The 23,513-nt window shown below is 43.0% G+C and overlaps 1 protein-coding gene across 6 annotated transcripts in view; it reads right to left on the bottom strand.

Annotated features, from left to right (window-relative positions):
* Window positions 1-3,471: 3,471 nt before the first annotated feature.
* The window catches only part of LOC120942938 (protein prune homolog 2), a 159,259-nt gene continuing 139,217 nt past the window's right edge, over window positions 3,472-23,513 (bottom strand). For all 6 annotated transcript variants that reach the window (XM_040355920.1, XM_040355928.1, XM_040355910.1 and 3 more), the window contains one exon: window positions 3,472-4,556. In XM_040355920.1, coding sequence (XP_040211854.1) covers window positions 4,526-4,556 — 31 coding nt within the window. In that variant the 3' untranslated portion in view covers window positions 3,472-4,525. The remainder of the gene's footprint in view (window positions 4,557-23,513) is intronic.

The raw sequence follows: 23,513 nt of genomic DNA, 5'->3' as shown, positions 1-23,513 counted from the left end.
ATATCTGATGGAATCTAATCCAATGGATTTTTTCGTCGGATATCCGATGAAGCTGACTTTCATCAATCTTGCCTACACACCATCAGTCAAAAATCCGACCGTGTCCAACGCGGTGACGTAAAAACACTACGATGTGCTGAGAAAAATTAAGTTCAATGCTTCCAAGCATGCGTCGACTTGATTCTGAGCATGCGTGGATTTTTGACCAATGGAGTTCCACACAGACGATCGTTTTTTTCTATCGTTTTTTTATCCATAGGAAAATTTTAAAACATGTTCTATTTTTTTTCACCGATGGGGCCCACACATGATCGGTTTGTCCGATGAAAACGGCTCATCAGACAAACCGATCGTGTGTACAGGGCTTTCCTGTTTGTGCTAGACTAGTCATCCAACAGGAAAACAGATATATGGGTGGTTTGCTTACACCGACAAGTTTACCAATTTAGAAGAAAATTGTGTTTTGCATTATTTCCATCACAGAAGCAGGTATACATCTCCAAATACGTTTTCAGATCTTTGCAAAATATGTAGTAGACCATTTTTTTTAGCACGTTTTCAGTTTTGCAGAAACACACTACAGTCCCTTTAACATGGTTTCCTATGGATGTAGTTCACATCTGTGCATTTTATGGAAAGGGTCAGGGACTTCTTCAGTTGTTTTAGTTCCATAGACCTCAATGGATGAAAAGCATGTATTGAAAAACACAAAATGCACTTGCAATATGCAGACTGCAACCTGCATAAGTGAGAACCAGGCCTAAATCAATCTTTAATTTTTATTTTGGATCAAATAGGAACATGAAAGAAAGCTCAGTTTTGAGCTTTACAGGGATGTACATGTGGTGATATTAATTTCAGGTCTGCCAGGCTCTATAGAATGTCATTTGTACACATTTAAACACTGTGCCCTCAGTCGATTTGAGCTGCAGAATTAAAATGAAATATTAGTCTACTGTGCCAAACTATTTGTACAGCTGTACAGGACAGAAATATTTTCTCACAGAAAATCAAGGAACTGCAGGCGGCTAAACTGTAAAAATAACAATGTTGAAAGGATTAATCGATCCTGAACCTGTCATCAGCTCTTTTAGTATGTTGCAACTACTTTAATTAGAACTATATAATTATATTTAAAATATATTCCTAATGACAGATTTCAGAATATTGGCTGCAAGGTTTGAACTTTACCCAGAAAAAGTAATGGTTTATAAAGATGAGAATGTTTACATACTAACATGAATTTAAATACACAATCAATGCCATAACCTCAGTAAACCAAGTTTTGGCAGGCAAGTGTCAGGAATGTGAACAAAAATTAGATACATGAGTGGATGTCAGGTTGGTTGCATCTACATACAGTGTGTATAAATAAGTACTGATAAAAAAAAAGGTATGGTGGTTTGGTTAGGGGCCCATTTAAATGTCAGTTTTAAAGTAGACACATACAAAATAAGCATACAGGTATAAAACGTTGAGCTATTTCCATAGTGGCAGTTTGAGTACAGTGTATGTGGAAATAAACCCAGTCTTACTCCGTAGGGTTCAATATTGAGTTGGCCCACCCTTTGCAGCTTCAACTCTTCTAATAAGGCTGTCCACAAGGTTTAGGGGTGTGTCTATGGGAAAGTTTGACCATTCTTCCAGAAGCGCATTTGTGAGGTCAGGCACTGATGTTGGAGAGAAGGCCTGGCTCACAGTATCTGCTCTAATTCATTCCAAAGGTGTTCTATAGGGTTGAGGTCAGGTCAGTCAAGTTCCTACACCCCAAAATCACTTATCCATGTCTTTATGGACCTTGCTTTGTGCACTGGTGAGCAGTCATGTTGGAACAGGAAGGGCCAACCCCAAACTGTTCCCACAAAGTTGAAATTGTCCAAAATGTCTTCGTATGCTGACACCTTAAGAGTTCCCTTCACTGGAATTAAGGGGCCAAGCCCAACCCCTATAAAACAACCCTACACCATAACCACCCTCCACCAAATGATATGGAGCAGTGCACAAAGCAAGTTCCATAAAGACATGGATGAATGAGTTTGGGATGGAGGAACGTGACTGGCCTGCACCTCAACCCAATAGAACATCTTTGGGATAAATTAGAGCAGAGACTGCGAGCCAGGTCTTCTAGTCCACATCAGTGCCTGACCTCACAAATGCGCTTCTGGAAAAAAGGTCAAACATTCCCATAGACACACTCCTAAACCTTGTGGACACCCTTTCCAGAAGAGGTGAAGCTGTTGTATCTGCAATGGGTGGGTCAACTCAATATTGAACCCTACAGACCAAGACTGGGATGCCATTAAAGTTCATGCTCATGTAAAGGAGGGCGTCACAATACAGTTGGTAATATAGTGTATACCTATCTTTCCTGTTCTTGTTTTCTGTACAGACCTTATTTGTATTCAGATCATTTATTAAAATATTATGCAATGCATATATGCCTGTAAGGGGGGGGGGTATGAATTGGAGTATGAAGGTTGCAGCTGGGCCCCCTGGAGATCCACAAGGCCTGTGGCTCGTCCTAAGTTGCCTTTGGCTCTGGCCCCTCCAAAGCTTTCTTCTTGCAGTTTTGATCAGGCAGAGCCTAAAGTATTCGCGTTTTGACAGCAATAATTCTTAAAAGGATTTCTATATTCACATCATACACTTTCATTTTATATATCTGCAAAGTACCATCAATATAAACAATAGGTATTTTTTACAATCCGATATAAGCTTACTTGAAATATCTACTTTTATGTTTTGAGTTCTGCCTGTCTGCTGGATATCTCTTTGTACAACTTTCAGGATTCCCTGCATGTTTCACAGCTTCTCCTCTGCTGATTACTTTCCATCTATAACACAGGTGTCAAACACAAGGCCCGCCGGCCAAATCTGGCCCCCCAGGTCATTTCATGTGGCCTTAGCACCTGTCCTGCAGCTGCAGGAGAGCTCCCGCCCTCCTCGGGTCCTCATCCAGACCCTTACTTTCTGCTTTCAAGCAATGCATCCATCTTCTTCCCAGCAGCAGCATAAGGAAAAGGTGCACTGTGATGTAAGGGAGAGTGGGGGACTCAACTTCTGATGGTGGAATGGCTCTTGACATCTAATATAAGGAGAGGGGATGTGCTGGACATCTAATCTTACAGATACAACCGGCCCTTTTGAGGGCGATCATAATGCTAATGCGGCCCACAATGAAATTGATTTTCACACCCCTGATCTATAAGGACTATGTGTCCCATGGTACCTTTTTGCCTGCAACAATGATTCCTGTACTGACTCTGTCTCCTGAAACTCTTCCTCTCAGCCCCACCGTAGCTCAGAAGGCAGGCCTTTTTGAAATGTGTAACTCACAGGGTATAGTGAATACATTTCACAGAATTCATGAAAGTATATGTGTGAGGATCTTCACAAAGTATACAGATTTTAAGATCATTAAGATTAATAGGAGAAGGCTAGAAATAAATGTCATACAAAGTGCAGTGCAAATGAATTTTGACCATAGATATGCTTTAATCCCTGTAACTTAATGAATTACAGGTTTTGTGTTCTAGGTACTGTTTGAAATGTCCTTCACAGAGGTTTGAAGAGTGTGTGCTCATCCTGCTGTGGGATTAGAGAAGTACAGTAGCTTTACAAATTTAGCTTTAGGTTCCTACACCACAAATTTAAAAATAGGACAAAATACATATTTAGATATAACTGCCACTGCACCAACATTTTACAATTAACAGTTTATTTGGATTATTTCTAAACAAACAAAAAGACACATCTGCAGTAGCATATGCAATTGGCAAGTGTAAATGATTTATAGTGGATACCATATGTACTGATGAGTGAACATAAACCAAATTGATGCATACAATGATTGTGCACATGTATATGATATTCTCAAAATATGAGCATGCTATGTTATGATTTGCATTTGCATGTACACAAATAAATTGTGTTAAAGGCAAGTTGTTACTAGCTTATAACAAAATAAATAGGTATTTGTATTTTGCACATCTTGCTTGGAGGAAAGGGTATCACTGTAATATAGGACTGTTCAAACTTTACTATGGTGAACTGTGGTATTTTAGTTACACAGGCGCAAAATTGACTAGGATCTCAAGACTTTCCCATGTTGCATAAGATTCTCTGTTCTCACATCTGACAGCGTCAGCCTTGTAATTATACTCTTTTTGTTTCCTCATAATAAGACATTCCTGCTCTAATGGCCTGACAACCACAAAGGGGAAAAACTGCTTCAAACTCTACCATGCTGTTGACAAAAGTACTAGTATGACTTTCACCATAGCAAACTCTAAATAGACCATCTTATTTGAAAAGTCTTTTTGGTATAGAAAATACATCCCATTCCCTTTAAATACCATCATGTTGATCTTTTGAACTGATGCCATCTTGGATTAAAGAGATTTTTTTATATTTCGTTCTATCATTAAATTACACATTTAAAAAAATAATATACATAGGATAGCTTGGCCTTTACATGGACAAAAAGAAAAACAAATTATACAGTAATATTTTTTACTTGATGACATTATAAATGATCTTCAGTCTTCTTGTCAAACCTTAAAGAAAAGAGCATAATCTGTCATGATAAAATACATAAGGATATTACCAAATGTTACCTTATATACAAAAAATTTGGATACACTTTAATTAGGGTTGTCCAGATACCGATACCAGTATCGGTATCGGGACCGATACCGAGTATTTGCGGGAGTACTCGTACTCGCGCAAATGCTCCCGATACCTAAATAGAATACTTTTTTTGTATTTATCAACATGTTCTATGAAAATTCTTTGAGTTTTTTACTACTGCGTGACAAGCAAATAAAACATTTTTATTCATTTTTACTAATTTTTATTCTTTTATAATGTCTTGAGTTAGAGTTCTTCATAATTCTAAAGAAAATATCCTTAGTCTGTATTGTGGTTTGAAAACTGTCACATGACATTTAAAAAAAGTATCGGTATTCGGTATCGGCGACTACATGAAAAAAAGTATCGGTACTTGTACTCGGTCCTAAAAAAGTGGTATCGGGACAACCCTAACTTTAATGATATCAAGTTACCCAGAACATGAATGTAAAAATGTATTTTTGTAGTCAATTTTTAAATGTGTTACTTTGTATTAATATAATATTATATATATATATACACACACACACATACATATACACACAGTATCTCATAAAAGTGAGTACACCCCTCACATTTTTGTAAATATTTTATTATATCTTTTCATGTGAAAACACTGAAGAAATTACACTTTGCTACATTGTAAAGTAGTGAGTGTGCAGCTTGTATAACGGTGTAAATTTGCTGTCCCCTCAAAATAACTCAATACACAGCCATTAATGTCTAAACTGCTGGCAACAAAAGTGAGTACACCCCTAAGTGAAAATGTCCAAATTGGGCCCAAAGTGTCAATATTTTGTGTGACCACCATTATTTTCCAGCACTGCCTTAACCCTCTTGGGCATGGAGTTCACCAGAGCTTCACAGGTTGCCACAGGAGTACTTTTCCACTCCTCCATCATGGAGCTGGTGTATGTTGGAGACCTTGCGCTCCTCCACCTTCCATTTGAGGATGCCCCACAGATGCCGTCGTAAGTTCAAATGTGCGCCGTCGTATCTATACGCTTATTCAGGAAAGCAGATACGCCTGAATTTTGGCAAGATACGACCGACGTAAGTCTCCTACGCCGTCGTATCTTAGGTGCATATTTACGCTGGCCGCTAGGGGTGCTTCCGTTGATTTACGCATCGAAAATGTAAATGAGCTAGATACGCCGATTCACGAACGTACTTGCGCCTGTCGCAGTAAGCTACGCCGTTTACATAAGGCGTACGTCCGGCGTAAGTTTACCCCTCATAAAGCAGGCATAAGTCATGTTAAAGTATGGGCACGGGAACAGTGTCGTATTTTACGTCGTTTACGTAAGTCGTACGTGAATGGAGCTGGGCGTAGGTTCCATTCACGTCGCATGAATGGAGCCGGCGTATCTTAGGGAGAGAATTTGACGTGATTTTGAGCATGCGCACGCATGCGCCGTTCGTTCGGCCATGCGTTTACATGGGGTCACGCTTCATTATAATACAACACGCCCACTGCCTTGCTACTTTGAATTACGCAGGCTTACGCCGGCCCATTTACGTTACGCCAGCGTAAATATGGGAGCAAGTGCTTTGTGAATACTCAGCTTGCCTCTCAATGTTACGTTGGCGTAGTGCATATGAGATGCGCTACGCCTATCTAAAGATGCGCCGATCTCTCTGAATCCGGGCCAATGATTCTCATTCAAACCTCAGACAGAAGGATTTTTAAGGTGGGCAAGTAGGGGGGGGGGAGTTGCCCTGACTCATTTATTTGTATGTGTGCACATTTTAACTTGAACAATTGAGCAATGTAAAACAACTCAGAAACAACTCAAAAGCATCTCAAATGTTGACCAGTTATACGCATGTAGGCAAACTGTAACAGGGCTGATGAATTAAAAGTATGCTCAGCTTCCAAATGTCCTCGTTTGCAGTCTATAAATGTATTACAATACAAGGATGCCATTGTTTCATACATCAGCCAGAAAGTAACCAAATAATCCTATCACACCATGAAAAACACTGCAGGGACCTGGAGTGTTTTTAATCTCTATCCAATATGGTTGTAGAGTGTGTTACAATCAAGTGTATAATTTTGTTAAAGCGGAGGTTCACCCTATATTACAAGTTTAGCTTAATTAAACCATTACCCATCCACTATACACAATCCGTTTTTTTTTTTTTTTTTATCAGCATCTTTACCTTTGTAATCCAGCTCTTATGTTCTGTCAATCAGCGTTTCCCCGCGGGAGTGGGCGTGTATTATATTTTCCCCGACAAGCGCTATGTCTCCTGGGAGTGAGTGATGAGAATCCCAGGAGACGCGCTGTGCTGTGCTGTAATCCCGCGATATCTCGTGGGTCACGTGACTCGGTGCGGCTCGCCGTCAACACTGCGCATGTGCGGGATAGAGCGGTGAATGCTGGGACATCAGCAAAAGATTAGAAGAACTAAATGTATTCACTCTTGAGAAGAGGAGAATAAGGGGGATATTATCAACATGTACAAATATATAAGGGGTCCATATAGTGAACTTGGTGTTGAGTTATTCACTTTACGGTCAACACTGAGGACAAGGGGGCACTCTTTACGTCTAGAGGAAAAGAGATTTCGTCTCCAAATACGTAAAGGTTTCTTCACAGTAAGAGCTGTGAAAATGTGGAACAGACTCCCTCCAGACGTGGTTTTGGCCAGCTCAGTAGATTGCTTTAAGAAAGGCCTGGATTCTTTCCTAAATGTACAGAATATAACTGAGTACTAAGATTTGTAGGTAAAGTTGATCCAGGGTAAATCCGATTGCCTCTCGTGGGATCAGGAAAGATTTTTTCCCCCTGCTGTAGCAAATTGAATCATGCTCTGCTGGGGTTTTTTGCCTTCCTCTGGATCAACTGTGGGTATTGAGTTGGGTATATGGGATTGTATTGTGTGTTTTATTTTGTTTTGTTTATGTTTATTGTGGTTGAACTGGATGGACTTGTTTCTTTTTTCAACCTGACTAACTATGTAACTATGCAATCAGCATTCACTGCATCCCGGAAGGAAAGCCTGGAGGGCTTCAGAGTGCCCACAACTAAGATGGAAACGTCCATCTATCATTTTTATAAATTATCTTTTGCGGGGAAATGAGAATGGCGGCGGCTGCAATAATTGGTCTGGTGAGTACACGATTTACTATGGTAACAGCGGGAGAATAACCTAAAAAAAAAAAAAAACGTATTCCCGCGGAACCCCCGCTTTAAGCAAAGCAACCCAATTGAGCATGGTGTTAGATAACTAGTAAATTGTGATTACGGGAATGAGTGAGAAAAATAAATTTTACCATTTAAATTGGGTAGCATATCTTGCAGAATGTTTAACAATTGCTGGAAAGTCTGTGAGTTGCATCCAATAGTAAAAATTACTTGTACAGTACATGTGTAAAGAAGAAAATAAAGTTTCTGATTTGTGATAGTATCTGAGAAAATTATTTCCTAATAGTATAGCGCTGTGTATCATTATACCCTTATATAAAGTAGGGCTGCAACTAACGATTGATTTTATAATCGATTAGTTGGCCGGTTATTGTTTCGATTAATCGGATAATAGCCTTAAAAAAAAAATCAGCATTTTTTTTTGTGGGGGGCAATTTGTTGTTGGGCAGATTACAAAACACAAATTGCCGCAAATGACATGCTTTTCTGCAGCTTCTCCTTTGAAGTATATTGAACTAAAAAAAAAAAGCACAGTTTTGCGTTAAAAAGTCCTTGCCCTTTCCAAATACGCAGCAGCTGAAAAAAATCATGGATGTGAACGTGTCCCATAGGAAAACATGCAAATGAACTGTAGTGTGTTTCTGCAAAAAACAGAGGTGTGAACCCAGGTCTGAGATGATTAGTAACATAATGGGGTTAAAAAAACTAAAATAAGTGCAAAAAGAGCAAATAATCGCTACTGTAAGGGGTTCATTTTTTTTACTGTGGGACAGTGAAAGTAATAATTACAGTAGCGATTTGCTTTTTTGTACTAAAAAGGGCTAATTTTTTTTTTTTAACCCCATTATGTTACTGCCCGATTAATCGATTATGAAAATTGTAATCGATTAATTTCATAATCGATTAGTTGTGGATTAATCGATTAGTTGTTTTGGCCCTAATATAAAGTAAATAAACAATTAATATACAGTCCTTAATTATTATTATTATTATACAGGATTTATATAGCGCCAACAGTTTGCGCAGCGCTTTTGATAATTATCATAGTGCAACCAGTGCTTGTGTAACCATTCAAAAAAACTATCCTAAATGAATAAAATTGCTGTGATAAAAAAACTCCTGTCTTTAGTAAAGAAACAGTTCTCATATAACAGTGCTTTAAACGCAATCACCGCTGTGCAGATCCGCCCTCTCTAGGTTCAATACTCTGTGCACACCATCATCGGCCAAAGTGCCTGCTCACCTCAAGGATGAGTTAAAACCTCATGAATAGTGTTGCTCACGAATATTCGCATTGCGAATATTCGACTCGAATATAGCATATTCGAGAAATCGCGCTATATTTCGAAATTCGCGGTGAATATTCGCAATTCCGAATATTCGATTTTTTACAATTTTTTTTTTTAATCAGATCACATCCTAGATATCTCCATCGACGTCTAAAAGCATTGCTGGTATCATTAGAGACCCTGGGCCGAGTAGCTGAAGCGTTCATTGAATTTTCCAGAAAGATCGCAATGCGATTATTCGGCAAACGCAATATCGCGCGATTATTTTCCTCGCCCCGATCTTCCGCATCAGAGCGATTTTTACAGTTTCATTTTTAAAACAGATCACATCCTAGTGATCTCCATAGACGTCTGAAAGCATTGCTGGTATGATTAGAGCCATTGGGCCGAGTAGCTGAAGCGATCATTTTATATTGCCGAATATTCGCAATGCGAATATTCGGCAATAGGAATATTGCGCGATTATTTGCTCCGCCCTTTTGCATCAGAGCCAATCAGAGTTCTCCTTCCACACTCGTCACAGGTTAGCAACCAATAGGAACCTGCCTGCATGGACATTATATAAGCTCACTCCCAGCACCATTTCATTGCAGATTCAGAAGCTGGCTATAGAGTGTGGAGGCTGTTTCTGTGTTCCTGGTTTCCTGTGTCTTTGTTCTTGATTGATTTAGATCATCACCAGCATTGCTATTTAGTGATTCCAGTGGATCTTTTCCAGTATATCAACTGCTTTTTTCAAAGCAATAGACCCAAGAGCTTTTTTCAAAGCTACGTTTTGTGCTGTTTTGTGCTGTTTTTTTCATTTGTGTTACTGTTTGATCCTGCAATCCTCCCTGTTCAGTTATATTTGCAAGAGATTTCAGAACACATTTTGCTGAGCTTTATAAAAGAGCTTTTCTAAAAGCTAAGTTTTGTTCATCTTGTGTTACTGTTAGATCTTGCAGGTTCGCTGTTCAGTGATATTTGATAGGCATCTCAGTTCAAATTTTGTTTAGTTTTCCCTAAAGAGCTTTTATAAAAGCTAAGTTTTGTGTTCAGTTTAGTTAAATTTTGTGTAGTAAGTGTACACACTGTTAGTGTACATTTATTTCATCTAGCTTAGCTTAGTGTGTGTTTAGTGTCTGTGTTTTGTGTTTAAAAAAAAAAAAAAAAAAAAAGTTAGTGTTTGTTTAGTGCTTTTTTTTTTTTCTTTAATTTTGTAGTCCTTGTCTGGTGTACTACTTTTCTTATAGTTTAGTAGCTGTCTGTGTACGTCTTTGTCTGCGTGCCTGTCTTGTAAAAAAAACACAAAAACACATTTTGTTCACATTTTCCCCCCCCAATAAAGTTTACCCCCCCCCCCACACACATATCAGCAATAATGAGCGGCATCCGTGGCCGTGGCAGCAGGGGTAGGGGAGTTACTCCCAGTGCTGGATCGCTGCCAGCACGGGGTACCTCTCGTGCCCCTACTAGTGGTAGAGGATCGGGTGCAAGGGGAGTACGCCTGATCCGGGAGTTCTTCCCATCGGGCAGCCGCCCGATATTGCCATCTCAGGCTCAAGTAGTGGTGGACTACATGGGGCACAGCAGTGCCACTGAGTCGTCGGTCCCGACTCACAGTAGTACCACCATTACACCGTTGCCTGTACTACCCCCCCCCCAGCCCCCAAGAGTCCAGCATCTTACTGTTCGACAGCGACAGTGATAGGGATCTCTTGGGGGAGGCCATGCATCAGGCAGACCTCCAGCTCTGTCCTGATGGTCAGGACCTTTTTGAAGGGATGGATGAGGAGGATGGGATACCTGCTGGCAGTATCCCAGAGACATCCCTTCAAACTGGTGCTGCTGTTTTGGTGCAGGAAACAGCAGCACCTAGTCAGACCCAGGCGTGGGTGAGGGGACAGCGGAGCCAGGCTAGAGGCTCCATGTCACGTGGTTCCCTCAGACCAACACATCTCAGCCCTTGGTCTGACATCTCTGGGGGCGAAGAGGGTGACCCATCATGGTTGCCATCTGACGCGTCGGCTCACTACGTCAGTGACGACGGGGAAGGTAGGCACCCTGGTGAAACGGTGCGCCAGGTCACCACCAGGGAGACCATCGTCAGGGTCTCCACTGGTGATGGCAGCAGGAGGTGTCAGGAGGAGGAGCAGCAGCAGCAGCAGCAGCAGCAGGCAGCTCCACCTGTGCGCACCGAATCCCAGCAGGTGCAAGTAAGCGTCACCCCATCTGACAGGAGGGCGGTGCTGAAGTCACCTGTCTGGAATTTCTTTACCCTGGTGGCAGACAACCCTACCGTGGCCATCTGCCGGATTTGTAAAGTGAGGGTGAAGAGAGGGAAGTGTTTGGCTCGGGTGGGTACCACAGCCCTGAACCAGCACCTGAGGATAAACCACTGGGCGTTGTATGACGAGATGAAGCGTGGTGGTGGTAGCAGCGCCACCACCACAAGTGAGCAGGGTACAGCAGCCCCTGCCACATCTTCATCTGTTTCCAGCAGGTCATGCCCCCCCGCTCCCTCTAGTAGAGGTACTGGTACCGGCAGCCAGACCTCTACTTCCACAGCACCCTCCACGTCTGTGTCCCGCACTGCCGTCCGGCGCCAGGCGTCGATTTCAGACGCCTTTGACCGCACCACTCCCTTCCCCCCTGGAGACCGACGTGTGCGTTCCCTCAATGGGCTCCTGGCAAGGGTTATTGCCCAACATCTGCTGCCCTTCAACATAGTTGACAGCAGCCCCTTCAGGCAGATGTTGGAGCAGGCCCAACCCCAATGGCGTGTCCCCAGCCGCCATTTCTTTGCCAGGACTGGTGTCCCTGCCCTACACCAGCACATTGTGCAGAATGTAACCCTGTCGCTGGATCACGCTGTCAGCGACAGGGTTCATCTGACAATGGATGGCTGGACCAGCAGGCATGGGCAGGGACGCTACATCAGCTTCACGGCCCATTGGGTTTCCCTCCGAGGCGTCGGTGAGGGATCGTCGGCAACCGATCTTGTGGTGCCGCCCCGGGGTGTCCAGGGGAGAACTGCTGGTCTCCCTCAAGCCACTGTCTCCGCAGCTGCTGAGCCTCCCAGCAAGCGCCCCCGTAGCTACTCAAGTGTGGGGCACGTGCGCTGTCAGGCCGTGCTCCAGCTTGTTAGTTTAGGGGACCGGAGACACACTGCAGAAGAAGTGCTGAAAGCACTTCAAGCTCAGGTCCAGAAGTGGCTGACACCCCGAAGGCTCCAGCCAGGTATGGTTGTCTGCGATAACGGCAGCAACCTACTCGCCGCCCTCCATGCTGGCAGTCTGACGCACGTGCCCTGTCTGGCACATGTCCTCAACCTGGTGGTGCAGAAGTTCCTGCGCACTTATCCAGGGTTGAGTGACATTGTGGCAAAGGCGCGTAGGATTGCCAGCCACTTCAGGCGCTCCCCAACCGCTACCGCGTCCCTGTCCAAATTGCAGCGGAAGTACAATCTGCCCCTTCACAGGCTGATTGTGGACAGTGTGACGCGGTGGAACTCCACCCTCCACATGCTGAAGAGGTTGTGGGAGCAGCAAAGGGCGGTGAGGGAGTACCTGATGGAACTAGGCACTGAGAGGGCTTCACCACAACTCCCTTTCATCGCCTGTGCGCAGTGGGGGCAGATAAACCAGGTCTGCCAAGTGTTGTCCTCCTTCGAGCAGGCGACCAAGATGGTCAGCAGTGAGCAAATTGGCCTCAATAGCGTGCTGCCAATACTGTTCATGCTGGAGAGGACACTAGATCGCCTGCTCGAGGCTGGGGAGAGTGCCTTGGTGGAGCAGGAGGAGTCAGCAATGCTCCACCGAGACCAGGGCCAGGACCAGGAGGAGGAGGAGGAGGAGGAGGATGATGATGAAGAGGAGGAGGAGGTGGTTGCTGGTGTCGTCCCGGAGTCAGGGCCTGGTCAGGAGGGAGAGCCGGTGTTGGGGGCACCGATAGTCCGGGGGTTGGGCATGTCTGAGTTTGACCAGCAGCGCCTCAGGGATGAAGAGTCGCACCTCATTCACCTGGCCAGCATTGAGGAGTCACAGCGGGCTGTGCTCTTCCCCATGGCTGCCCACATGCTGAGATGCCTCAGGAGGGACCCCCGGGTTAAGACCATCAAGACGAGGGATGATTTCTGGATGGCCACCCTTTTGGATCCCAGGTGCAAGGGGAAACTGGAGCAGTTCATCCCAGCCAGCCGGAGGCAGCACCGGATGGAGGAACTGCAGGCAGCCATTGTCAGACGGTTGGAGCAGGCAACTCCCCGGCCTCCAGTTGTCCCCCCTCATCTCACCCAGCAGGTGGCTGCACCCAGCTGCAGCCAAGCAGGGGACCTAATGGAAGAGATGAGGATGTTCTTCCAAACCGAGCGACCCAGTACCACCACCAGCAGCAGCAGCAGCAGTCACCACCAGCGGCTGGCCCACATGGTGGCAGACTACATGGCGTCCGTCGGTGCTTCTGACAGTATGAGCACCGACGACCCCATGGAGTACTGGGTTGCCAGATTGGACACCTGCCGCGAGCTCGCTCAGTATGCGCTGGAGTTATTGTCTTGCCCCCCCTCCAGCGTACTATCTGAGCGGACATTCAGCGCGGCAGGTGGGGTGGTCACGGACAAGAGGACCCGTCTGTCCACAGACTCCGTGGACAGACTCACATTCATAAAGATGAATGAGTCCTGGATCGGCGGTGACTTTCTGGCACCCGTCGTCGGTTCAGGGCGCTGAAGGGTCCCTTGCCATGCATTCCCTGATGAAGCCCCGGACCTGATGTATTTACAGTGCTGAATATAACTATTTCAACATCAGAGAAAATCAATGTTAATATTTGGTACAGTAGGCTTTCTTTGCAATTACAGCGGTCAAACATTTCTTGTAGTTTTACACCAGCTTTGCACACACTGGAGGAGGGATTTTGGCCCACTCCTCCACACAGATCTTCTCTACATCAGTCATGTTTCTGGGCTATCGCTGAGAAACACGGAGTTTGAGCTCCCTCCAAAGATTCTCTATTGGGTTTAGGTCTGGAGACTGGCTAGGCCACGCCAGAACCTTGATATGCTCCTTACAGAGCCAATCCTTGGTTATCCTGGCTGTGTGCTTTGGGTCATTCTCATGTTGGAAGACCCAGCCTCGACCCATCTTCAAAGCTCTAACTCAGGGAAGGAGGTTGTTGCCCAAAATCTTGCAATACATGGCCCCGGTCATCCTCTCCTTAATACAGTGCAGTCACCCTGTCCCATGTGCAGAAAAACACCACCAAAGCATGATGCTACCACCCCCATGCTTCACATTAGGGATGGCGTTCTTGGCATGGTACTCATCATTATTCTTCCTCCGAACACGGTTAGTGAAATTATGATCAAAAAATTATATTATAGTCTCATCTGACCACATGATTTTCTCCCATGACTCCTTTGGATCAGTCAAGACAATTATGTCAGAAGTTATTTCACACCCTATATACTCTTATTAAGACTGCTGTACATCATGGCAACTCCTGCCCATGTGATATGACTCTGTATCAACTACTACTGTTAATACTACTACTGCTGCTTCAGCTGCTGCTGCCGCCCAGTCAATACACCTATGTCAGCAGTTGTTTAACACTCTATATACTCTTATTCCTACTGCTGTTCATCATGGCACCTCCTGCCCATGTGATATGACTCTGTATCAACTACTACTGTTAATACTACTACTACTGCTGCTTCTGCTGCTGCTGCTGCCGCCCAGTCAATACACCTATCTCAGCAGTTATTTCACACTCTATATACTCTTATTAAGACTGCTGTACATCATGGCAACTCCTGCCCATGTGATATGACTCTGTATCAACTTCTACTGTTAATACTACTACTGCTGCTTCAGCTGCTGCTGCCGCCCAGTCAATACACCTATGTCAGCAGTTGTTTAACACTCTATATACTCTTATTAAGACTGCTGTACTTCATGGCAACTCCTGCCCATGTGATATGACTCTGTATCAACTACTACTGTTAATACTACTACTGCTGCTTCTGCTGCTGCTGCCGCCCAGTCAATACACCTATGTCAGCAGTTATTTCACACTCTATATACTCTTATTAAGACTGCTGTACATCATGGCAACTCCAGCCCATGTGATATGACTCTGTATCAACTACTACTGTTAATACTACTACTGCTGCTTCAGCTGCTGCTGCCGCCCAGTCAATACACCTATGTCAGCAGTTGTTTAACACTCTATATACTCTTATTAAGACTGCTGTACTTCATGGCAACTCCTGCCCATGTGATATGACTCTGTATCAACTACTACTGTTAATACTACTACTGCTGCTTCTGCTGCTGCTGCCGCCCAGTCAATACACCTATGTCAGCAGTTATTTCACACTCTATATACTCTTATTAAGACTGCTGTACATCATGGCAACTCCAGCCCATGTGATATGACTCTGTATCAACTACTACTGTTAATACTACTACTGCTGCTTCAGCTGCTGCTGCCGCCCAGTCAATACACCTATGTCAGCAGTTATTTCACACTCTATATACTCTTATTAAGACTGCTGTACATCATGGCAACTCCAGCCCATGTGATATGACTCTGTATCAACTACTACTGTTAATACTACTGCTGCTGCTTCTGCTGCTGCTGCTGCCCAGTCAAGACACCTATGTCAGCAGTTATTTGACACTCTATATACTCCTATTCCTACTGCTGTTCATCATGGCACCTCCTGCCCATGTGATATGACTCTGTATCAACTACTACTGTTAATACTACTGCTGCTTCTGCTGCTGCTGCCCAGTCAAGACACCTATGTCAGCAGTTATTTGACACTCTATATACTCCTATTCCTACTGCTGTTCATCATGGCACCTCCTGCCCATGTGATATGACTCTGTATCAACTACTACTGTTAATACTACTACTGCTGCTTCTGCTGCCCAGTCAAGACACCTATGTCAGCAGTTATTTCACACCCTATATACTCTTATTAAGACTGCTGTTCATCATGGCACCTCTTGCCCGAGTGATTTGACACTGTATTGTCAATGTCTACTACTACTATTACAGCTCAGTCAAGACACCTGTGTCCCAATTTTTTGGTACACTATTGACTACTATGACCACTACTGATGCTGTAAAGTATTCCCCAAGTGTTTTTATGCTATGTATTACTATTACCACTACTGCTTGTAAATCATGCCTGTGTGATACTTAGTGGGAATGCTTTAATAAGCATTCCTAGTATGGATACCCGTAAATGTATTAATCTTAATTAGTGTGAATGCTTTAATAAACATTTCCAGTATTGATATCCGTAAATTTAGTAATCTTATTATTCCTTACGTTTTTTGGTTCTGCGTAACTTCGGCATACTTTCAGCTATTGAGACCATTCAACTGTAAAAATGTTCGTCTCTTTCAGCAAATGATGGGACTTGTTCAAGTTTTTTCCTACTTTTTACACTTTTATAAATTTTTAGCTTTTAAGACCGTTTTTTTAACAATGAAGTCAATGAGAACATCCTTTTCCCCTTTGAATTCACATGCCCTGCCAAAAGTTTCAGCTACTTCATACTTTCACTTACAGACACTGAAAAAACTGTAAAGCGGTCACAAAATATTTAGCTATCCGGCTATGACTTTTCAGATCGTTATCGTTTACAATTTTTTGGTGAAAACGCAATTTACGTTTTGCGAATTTTTCACAAAAATGCGATAGGTTATAATGTAATCCTATGGAGGGGATTTAGAGTCTGTCATGTGACCTTAACATTCTAGATCTTTGTAATTAAAAATATCTTTACAAAAAGGGGAAACAAATTGGTCTCACGCCCACAAGATCTACTTTTCATACACAATTTTTATATCAAAACGTAGCTATGCTTGTCTGGTTTATGGCAATGTGATCAAGTCTGCGATACGTATTTTAGTTTTAGTTATTGGAGCAACAGCCAGAAATTATGTCTCATAGACTCTCATGTTAAATTATCTAAAAAATGTTGCTGCAGAACTCACAAAGACGCTCTTTTCTAAATCGCAGACATGGCCACATTTTTAAGTTTATCTACATAAATTTCATATCGATGCGTTTACAAGGGCCGTGTATTTCAAACGGTGTAGTCGTTGTATCAATTGCATGTACGTTTGAGGATTTATTAAGCTTTGTTTGGAGGCTTAAATCATGTATTAGATCTGTGAATTAAAAGCGTTTGTAATGTTATTTCTTTCTATAAATCACTTTCCTGACCTCAGTGCAATATTCCTCCTCACTGACCTGGGGGGGAGGGGAAACCTATTGAGGGGGGAGGGGCGACCAGGAAGTCAGCATACGCTATACTTTGCAGATAGAGAAAGAAGCTGTGTGTCCTAAAGATAGTGTAGTGGTTATGGTGAATGTCTTTGGCAAGGGGCTCACCAATTAAGCTATTCAGCATTCCCACTCGCATTTTCCTCAGGAAATGCATTGTCTAGTTATATTATATTTTAATACTCCTGCTGCTGCCTCCATGCTGAGTAAAGCTTCATGACCTCTCTGGCACAGCGGATCCACCAACAGCCTCCGCTACAAGCTACCAGACCGGATCTAAACAGCAAGTGTAACTATAACAATGAACCTTATGTTAAACACTGTTTTGCGGCATTTATACTGCAACCATTGGGCTGTCTGCAAGAGCTCATCTGCATTCTCTCTCTTTCTTGCTCTCCCTCTCTCTCTCTTTGTATATATATATATATTGTTGCTTTTGTTATGTTCATTTTTCAACTGTTTATTTTGTGTTCGTCGTGTCTGTGTCGTGTGCTTTAGTTTGTCCTAGGTTACTGTTAAATAAAATAATAGTATAAAATGTTTTTGCTTATTATGAAGTTAAATGTGTTGATGTTGATTTGTTTGATGTTAAGTTAGATGTGTTGAAAAACCTACAAATCTATCTCAAAAAGAAATGAAACATTTCCAAAAAATAATATTTATTAATAAAAACATAATTTCAGATATAACTCTGATTGAGCTTCTGAAGGCGCTCCAGCTTCTCTATATTTTTTAATTGCTGCTGCTCCAGCAGCACATTTTGCTGAATAAGGTAGCGGATCTGGCGCTGATTTGCCTGGATCCTCTGGTGGGTTGTCTTTATGAGCGCGGTCTGCCTCCTCATCTTTCCTGATACTGTTAGGATATAATAAAAAAAAAAATTGGATTTAAAATAACGTTACCAAATAAATAAAAATTTTTTTTTGCTTATTAATCAATCATTATCATGTGTATACACTTGTTATGTGTCTAACACATCCCGGGAGTGCAGAATTATTAGGCAAATGAGTATTTGGACCACATCATCCTCTTTATGCATGTTGTCTTACTCCAAGTTGTATAGGCTCGAAAGCCTACTACAGATTAGGCATATTAGGTAATGTACAACTCTGTAATGAGAAGGTGTGTGGTCTAATGACATCAACACTCTATATCAGGTGTGCATAATTATTAGTCAATTTCCTTTTCTTTGTCAAAATGGGCCAAAAGAAGGATTTGACAGACTCTGAAAAGTCCAAAATAGAGAGATATCTAGCAGAGGGATGCAGCACTCTTAAAGTTGCAAAGCTTCTGAAGCGTGATCATCAAACAAAAGAAGCGTGTGGAAAAACAAAGGTGCAAAATAACTGCCCATGAACTGAGAAAAGTTAAGCGTGCAGCTGCCAAGATGCCACTTGCCACAAGATTGGCCATATTTCAGAGCTGCAACATCACTGGGGTGCCCAAAAGCACAAGGTGTGCAATACCCAGAGACATGGCCAAGGTAAGAAAGGCTGAAAGACGATGACCACTGAACAAGACACACAAGCTGCAACGTCAAGACTGTGCCAATAAATATCTCAAGAAAGATTTTTCTAAGGTTTTATGGACTGCTGAAATGAGAGTGAGTCTTGATGGGCCAGATGGAAGAGCCCGTGGCTGGATTGGTAAAGTGCAGGGAGCTCCAGTCCGACTCAGACGCCAGCAAGGTGGTGGTGGAGTACTGGTTTGGGCTGGTATCATCAAAGATGAGCTTGTGGGGCCTTTTCGGATTGAGGATGGAGTCAAGCTCAATTCCCAGTCCTACTGCCAGATTATGGAAGAGACCTTCTTCAAGCAGTGGTACAGGAAAAAGTCACCATCCTTCAAGAAAAACATGATTTTCATGCAGGACAATGCTCCATCACACGTGTCAAAGTACTCCACAGCGTGGCTGGCAAGAAAGGGTATTAAATAAAAAAAAGTAATGACATGGCCTCCTTGTTCACCTGATCTGAACCCCATTGAGAACCTGTGGTCCATCATCAAATGTGGGATTTACAAGGAGGGAAAACAGTACACCTCTCTGAACAGTGTCTGGGAGGCTGTGGTTGCTGCTGCACGCAATGTTGATGGTGAACAGATCAAAACACTGACAGAATCCATGGATGTCAGGCTTTCGAGTGTCCTTGCAAAGAAAGGTGGCTATATTGGTCACTGATTTGTTTTAGTTTTGTTTTTAAATGTCAGAAATGTGTATTTGTGAATGTTGAGATGTTATATTGGTTTCACTTTTAAAAATAAATCATTGAAATGGGTATATATTTATTTTTTGGTTAAGTTGCCTAAAAATTCTGCACAGTAATAGTAGTCACCTGCACACACAGATATCCCCCGAAAATAACTAACACTAAAAACAAACTAAAAAATACTTCCAAAAAAATTCAGCTTTGATATTAATGAGTTTTTGGGGTTCATTGAGAACATGGTTGTTGTTCAATAATAAAATGAATCCTCAAAAATACAACTTGCCTAATAATTATGCACTACCTGTATACTTCTAGCATCAATACCATATTATGGTTCTACAATCTGACAGGTGCGCTTTATGTGTTGTCCATTTTTATATCTACATTTTATTGTTGAAATGTTATTAATCATTGTGCACATATTTACCTTCCTGAACGAGGCTCACAGGACCGCTCTCTTCCTCCTGCTCTTCTGCTTGAGAAGTTGGGGTGGTGGGGGGGGGAAGCTCCTCAGCTTGCTCCTCAGCAGTAGCTGGGGTTGGGGAGTGGGAGGGCCCTGGCTGCTCCTCTTCATCCATCTCCTCCTCTGCCGCATCCTCCTCTGCCGCATCCTCCTCCTCCTCCTCATCGGCCTGGCGCCTTCTGCGCTTGGCGCGGATAACTGGCATTGGAGCTCCTATAATAACACAATGTTCATATATTATAAAAATGTTTTCTAATGACGTATGCAAATTCTGTGTACTCTGCTGTATTGTATATGAATACAAATTGATTTATATAGACAGTTAACCAATGGGACAATGTTATATTAAAGGGTCTTGTGGGCACTACAGGGGACTGAGCGTGAGCTGGGATGCAACCATGTTAAAATGAGCTGTTTTTGTCTCCTTTGTTTTGTTCAGACCATCTCATGTTAAAAAAAGGGCCTGATGGAGCACACGGGATTACTATAACAACCCCACTCCTAACACAGGAATTTAGTGGTAATCTATATATATAAAACTCAACGTGTGTGTGTGCATAAATGTATGTATGTATGTATGTATGTATGTATGTATGTTCCAGCATCACGTACAAACGGCTAAAGATATTTATATGAAACTTGGCACACAGGTTACTTATATGTCAGCCACAAACATAGGATAGGTGGTTTAAACCTTACCCACCCCCACTTGCCATGGTCGGGGTTTTTCTTTAAAGTCCCATGCAAAGCAATGGGAAAATTATGTTCCCACATAACTTCTGTGTTCCTGTCTGCTGTCCCATGTCTTTTTTCAACAGTACTATGAATACCTTGGCCGGTGGTGATATATGTTAGCACAACATGGCATCTTGGTTAACAACATCTGACCTTACATGAATTACATATGACCTTACATAACTGTCACCAAAGGAGCTGCGGTGGCTCCACACGATTGCCACTGCACTGACAAGTGATTCACCTCTGCAGCTAGGGGTTCGGATCCCGCTCTCGGCTACCTGTGAATTGAGTTTGGTGGTCTCAGCCCCGCCCCTGGTGGGTGTGCTATGCGAGGTTGGGTTGGGAGGACCCCCTCACACCCGCCATTGCCAACCGGGGCATGGAGAAAGGTGGCAGATTGCCTCTGGGGGAGGCCTCCCAACTCCTGCAGGCCGGCTCCTCTCTCTTTCGAGTTCACGCACAAAATACACTTTTTTAAAAAAAAACATAACTGTCAACAATAACTTACCTGGATGATATTTAGCCCGAAGACGTCTGACCTGAACCATTTGGCGCCTCTTCAGGTCAGACCACTTCTTAACAATTGCCTTGTGGTCATGTTGGCCGCCAAAGTCAGCGATTAGGGCGCTGACCACAGCCCTTTTCTCTGGCTGCCTTCGCAGCTCATCGTATCCTGTTTCCAGGAACTTCTGCAAGATGAAGAACAAAGTATATTGTAATACTTCTGTTGACAGCCTTATGGATATATGACGTAAATGTATGCTATTCAACAATTGGAAGCATTCTCGCCTTATTAATCAATGACAGGGGTAACATGAAAGATTTTATATCCTGCCATTTCGGTCGCCACCTTTTTTGCATAAATATAGCAGCCATTATCATTTGCATAATTATGAATATATTATTAACAACACAGGATACACGTATAGGGGAGATATGCGTTGCTAACTCTTTTCCCTGTCAGGAGCCTAACGCCCCGGGGGGTCAGAGACGGGACCTTTTTCGGAGGACCACTGACGTATGTACCCGTCGCAGTTTTTTGTGATGTCACTCTTTAGGTGTGTGCACATTTTTCACTGCATCCGGGTGGAGTTTTTGGGTTGTGTTTTGCACGCCACAGGCTTTTCAACAGGAAAAAAACAGCTGGAGGCAGAATGGTTGCAAAACACTACGTGTTTGTTACTTAACTCTGGGTTTCAAGACCAGTCCACCTCCAGCTGTTGCAAAACTACTACTCCCATCAGCCACGGTCTGTCAGTGCATGCTAAGAATTTTACTTTTGCTGCATCTAGGGTGCCACAGTTTAGAGACCCGTGCATAAAGGCCTGAAAAATGGGGGCCTGCAGAACTTACAATACTAGAAGTGCCAGCATTCCCAGGCATGCTGGAAGTTGTAGTTCTGCAACATCTAAAGGGCAATATGTATTCGAACGTCCTTGGGCCTTGAGGACACTGAAGTCAGGACGTTCGCATACGTCCTATGTCCAAAAATTTTTTAAATTCATTATGCTAAATAACAAGGAAAAGTGCCTAAATACACATTTGCCAACCAGGGTGTCTGCAGCTGTCCAGGCATGCTGGGACTTGTAGTTTTGTAAAAGCAGGAGACACATTTTTTGTGAAATACTAATATATGATCATATATACTAACTTTTAAACTAGACTAAAATGCTGGGCTGGGCTGGGACTTGTAGTTTTGTAAAAGCAGGAGACACATTTTTGGTTAAATACTAATATCTGATCATATATACTAACTTTTAAACTAGACTTAAATGCAGTTGAAGATGATGAAATAACAGTGGTCAAAATACTTACACAAATCAGCAACTTTTCCTCAGACTTAGTGAAATTGCTTCCAACCATGTTGCTGTGTGATTGCGCTGCGATCATAAGTTGGAAACTGGCAAGGCTCCAGGAAATGGTCGCGTGTTGTTCGCGTGTTGATTGCGCTGCTTGGACCGAGATGGGTCCATATGGCTTCGGCTGTATGGACCACAGTAACTCTTTTCCCTGTCAGGAGCCTAGGAGCCTAACGCCCCGGGGGGTCAGAGACGGGACCTTTTCGGAGGACCACTGACGTATGCAACCGTCGCAGTTTTTTGTGATGTCACTCTTTAGGTGTGTGCAAATTTTTCCTTGCACCGGGTGGAGTTTTTGGGTTGTGTTTTGCACGCCACAGGCTTTTCAACAGAAAATAACCAGCTGGAGGCAGAATGGTTGCAAAACACTACGGGTTTGTTACCTAACTCTGGGTTTCAAGACCAGTCCACCTCCAGCTGTTGCAAAACTACTACTCCCATCAGCCACGGTCTGTCAGTGCATGCTAAGAATTTTACTTTTGCTGCATCTAGGGTGCCACAGTTTAGAGACCCGTGCATAAAGGCCTGAAAAATGTGGGCCTGCAGAACTTACAATACTAGAAGTGTCAGCATTCCCAGGCATGCTGGAAGTTGTAGTTCTGCAACATCTAAAGGGCAATATGTATTCGAACGTCCTTGGGCCTTGAGGACACTGAAGTCAGGACGTTCGCATACGTCCTATGTCCAATAAAATGTTAAATTCATTATGCTAAATAACAAGGAAAAGTGCCTAAATACACATTTGCCAACCAGGGTGTCTGCAGCTGTCCAGGCATGCTGGGACTTGTAGTTTTGTAAAAGCAGGAGACACATTTTTTGTGAAATACTAATATCTGATCATATATACTAACTTTTAAACTAGACTAAAATGCAGTTGAAGATGATGAAATAAC

The sequence above is a fragment of the Rana temporaria genome, chromosome 1, assembly GCF_905171775.1.
Source record: "Rana temporaria chromosome 1, aRanTem1.1, whole genome shotgun sequence".
NCBI lineage: Eukaryota > Metazoa > Chordata > Amphibia > Anura > Ranidae > Rana > Rana temporaria.
Note: the sequence above shows the minus strand (reverse complement) of the source record. Positions and strands in the feature narration are given on the sequence as shown.